Raw genomic sequence first — 2,500 nt, forward strand, 5'->3', positions numbered from 1 at the left:
CCTCCTCCTCCTCCTCCTCTCCTCCTCCTCTCCTCCTCCTGGACCTCTGTTTCACTCGGACCCGAACTTAACTCGGACTTGCCTGGTTTGGGAGCGAGGCGGACGTGAGAGAGTTCGGCCGCGACTTTTTCGTCGTCGTCGTTGACGTCGTCCAGAGCCGCCGCTCCCAATCATCAATTTGATAAATACACCTACACCCACACCCACACACACACACACACACCCACACCCACACCCACACCCACACCCACCCACACACACACACACACACACACACACACACACACACACACACACACACACACATATATATATATATATATATATATATATATGTATGTATATATATAATATGGTATTTTTCTAGAATTGCACACCTACGCGATATAGCAATAGGAAATTAGATATTGATTTTGCACATTTTAATACATCAACGTAACATACATTTTTCTTGGCGGAAATCAATAATAAAAGAAAACTTGCTAAAAGCAAATACACTATCGAACGGAGCAGCGACGATAAGTTCGAGAGGCCTATTTAGTATGTCGAATCCCGTATGACGATGACAGTGACGTTGTGTACCGTGTGTTCTCCCACACCAAGTGACGTCACCACGGCACATATTTTCAAAACAGTGCTGCAGAGCTGAGCTTCATGCTTTTCTTCAAGCTATGAAACTCCTCTACAGCCCGCAGTCCGATAGGATGCCAAAACTGGCCATCCCCATCCCTGACGACAACAACGACCCTGATGACCTCTAGAATTGCAGGTACCGCATTACTAAATGTAGGTTATGTTAGGTAGGTTAGGTTAGGTTAGACGAATTTATCATACTTTTATTTCTCTGACCTCAGCATCTATCAAAACAAAGATGGTGTCTAAGCAGTCGTCGTGAGTTCGTTCGTTAGTGTATTGCTTTTAGGATTTTTTTCTGTTATTGATTTCCGCCAAGGAGAACGTATATTACGTTGATGTATTATAATTTACAAAATTTATATTTTTCTATTATTGCTATAACACGTAGGTGTGCACTTTTAGAAATTGACCATATGTATATGTGTGTGTGTGTGTGTGTGTGTGTGTGTATGTGTGTGTGTGTGTGTGTGTGTGTGTGTGTGTGTGTGTGTGTGTGTGTTACCAGAAAACCACAATTGCGTTGGAGGCAAATTGCTACAAGACTCTTCCTTGCCTGGTGACACATCTGTTAGTGTGGCTACCGCCAGACGATTTAATTCATCTCCGTGTAACCTCCTCCTGTCTTCTTCGGCATGGAAGGGGTTTCAGCCTCTAGCAATGAAACTCCTGCCACGCAGGGCGGCACTTTTCCTGTCCATCCGGGCTGCCGTCTTTTTTTTTTACATTTCATTCTGGCTTCCACCAAACGATTTCTTTCACCTGAGTGATGGGAAAAAGACTTAAGGGGACTTTCCCCACCCCCAACCCCTCAGCTTTGCGAATGTCTAAAAAGAATTTATGGAAGTCACCACAGAAAGGGGATAAATATTAACATTTTTGTTCTGGCCGATGACATAAGACCCCTCGTGTGGGGGAGCAGGAAAGGGTTAGGAGTCTTTTTACTATTCTTTTCTTCTTTTCTTTTCTTATTATTTTATCTTTTCTTTCTGTCCTTCTCTCTCTCTCTCTCTCTCTCTCTCTATATATATATAGAATATATATATATATATATATATATATATATATATATTTCTGTCCTCTCTCTCTCTCTCTCTCTCTCTATATATATATATATATATATATATATATATATATATATATATTGATAAGTATTTTAGACAAATTATTTGGATGATGGAGAACATAAACACAGGAGAAGGCTCGGAACCCTAAACACTCTAACGTTTCGTTCGCGTAGAACTTCTTCAGAGAGTGTATGTAGAACTGCAATTGAAGTTTATGTACTAAATCTAATTACCTTTTCGGACACTTGGGAAAGGTCGTTTTTCTGGCGTGTTTTAGAATTAAAATACTAGTATTTTAATTCTAAAACACGCCAGAAAAACGACCTTTCCCAAGTGTCCGAAAAGGTAATTAGATTTAGTACATAAACTTCAATTGCAGTTCTACATACACTCTCTGAAGAAGTTCTACGCGAACGAAACGTTAGAGTGTTTAGGGTTCCGAGCCTTCCCCTGTGTTTATGTCCTCCATCATCCAAATATATATATATATATATATATATATATATATATATATATATATTTCTCTCTCTCTCTCTTTTTCTCACTCACTCTCTAATTATTTATCTATATATTTGTCTATCTATCTCTTTTCTTCGTGACACGTTTTGATGGAGTGTCTCTCTCTGTGTCTCCCGACAGCTTACCCGGACCACCCGGAGCGGGACTCTCTGGACGGAAACCTCCCGGGATCCTCGCAGGGCACAGGGAACCCGCCGCCTCCGCCGGCGCCACCGACGCCCCTCCAAGGTAAGACGGCAAACAGGAAGAGGAGGAGGAGGAGATGGAGCAGGAGCAGAAGG

The 2,500-nt window shown here is 41.6% G+C and overlaps 1 protein-coding gene across 2 annotated transcripts in view; it reads left to right on the plus strand.

The window, feature by feature from the left end:
• Positions 1 to 2,500, plus strand: part of LOC143028294 (uncharacterized) — a 226,142-nt gene that overhangs the window by 198,719 nt on the left and 24,923 nt on the right. For both annotated transcript variants that reach the window (XM_076190168.1, XM_076190169.1), the window contains exon 3: positions 2,340 to 2,447. In XM_076190168.1, the coding sequence (XP_076046283.1) occupies positions 2,340 to 2,447 (108 nt within the window). The remainder of the gene's footprint in view (positions 1 to 2,339; positions 2,448 to 2,500) is intronic.

This window comes from Oratosquilla oratoria, chromosome 9 (genome assembly GCF_046742065.1).
Source record: "Oratosquilla oratoria isolate Oo_2021 chromosome 9, ASM4674206v1, whole genome shotgun sequence".
NCBI classification, from domain to species: domain Eukaryota; kingdom Metazoa; phylum Arthropoda; class Malacostraca; order Stomatopoda; family Squillidae; genus Oratosquilla; species Oratosquilla oratoria.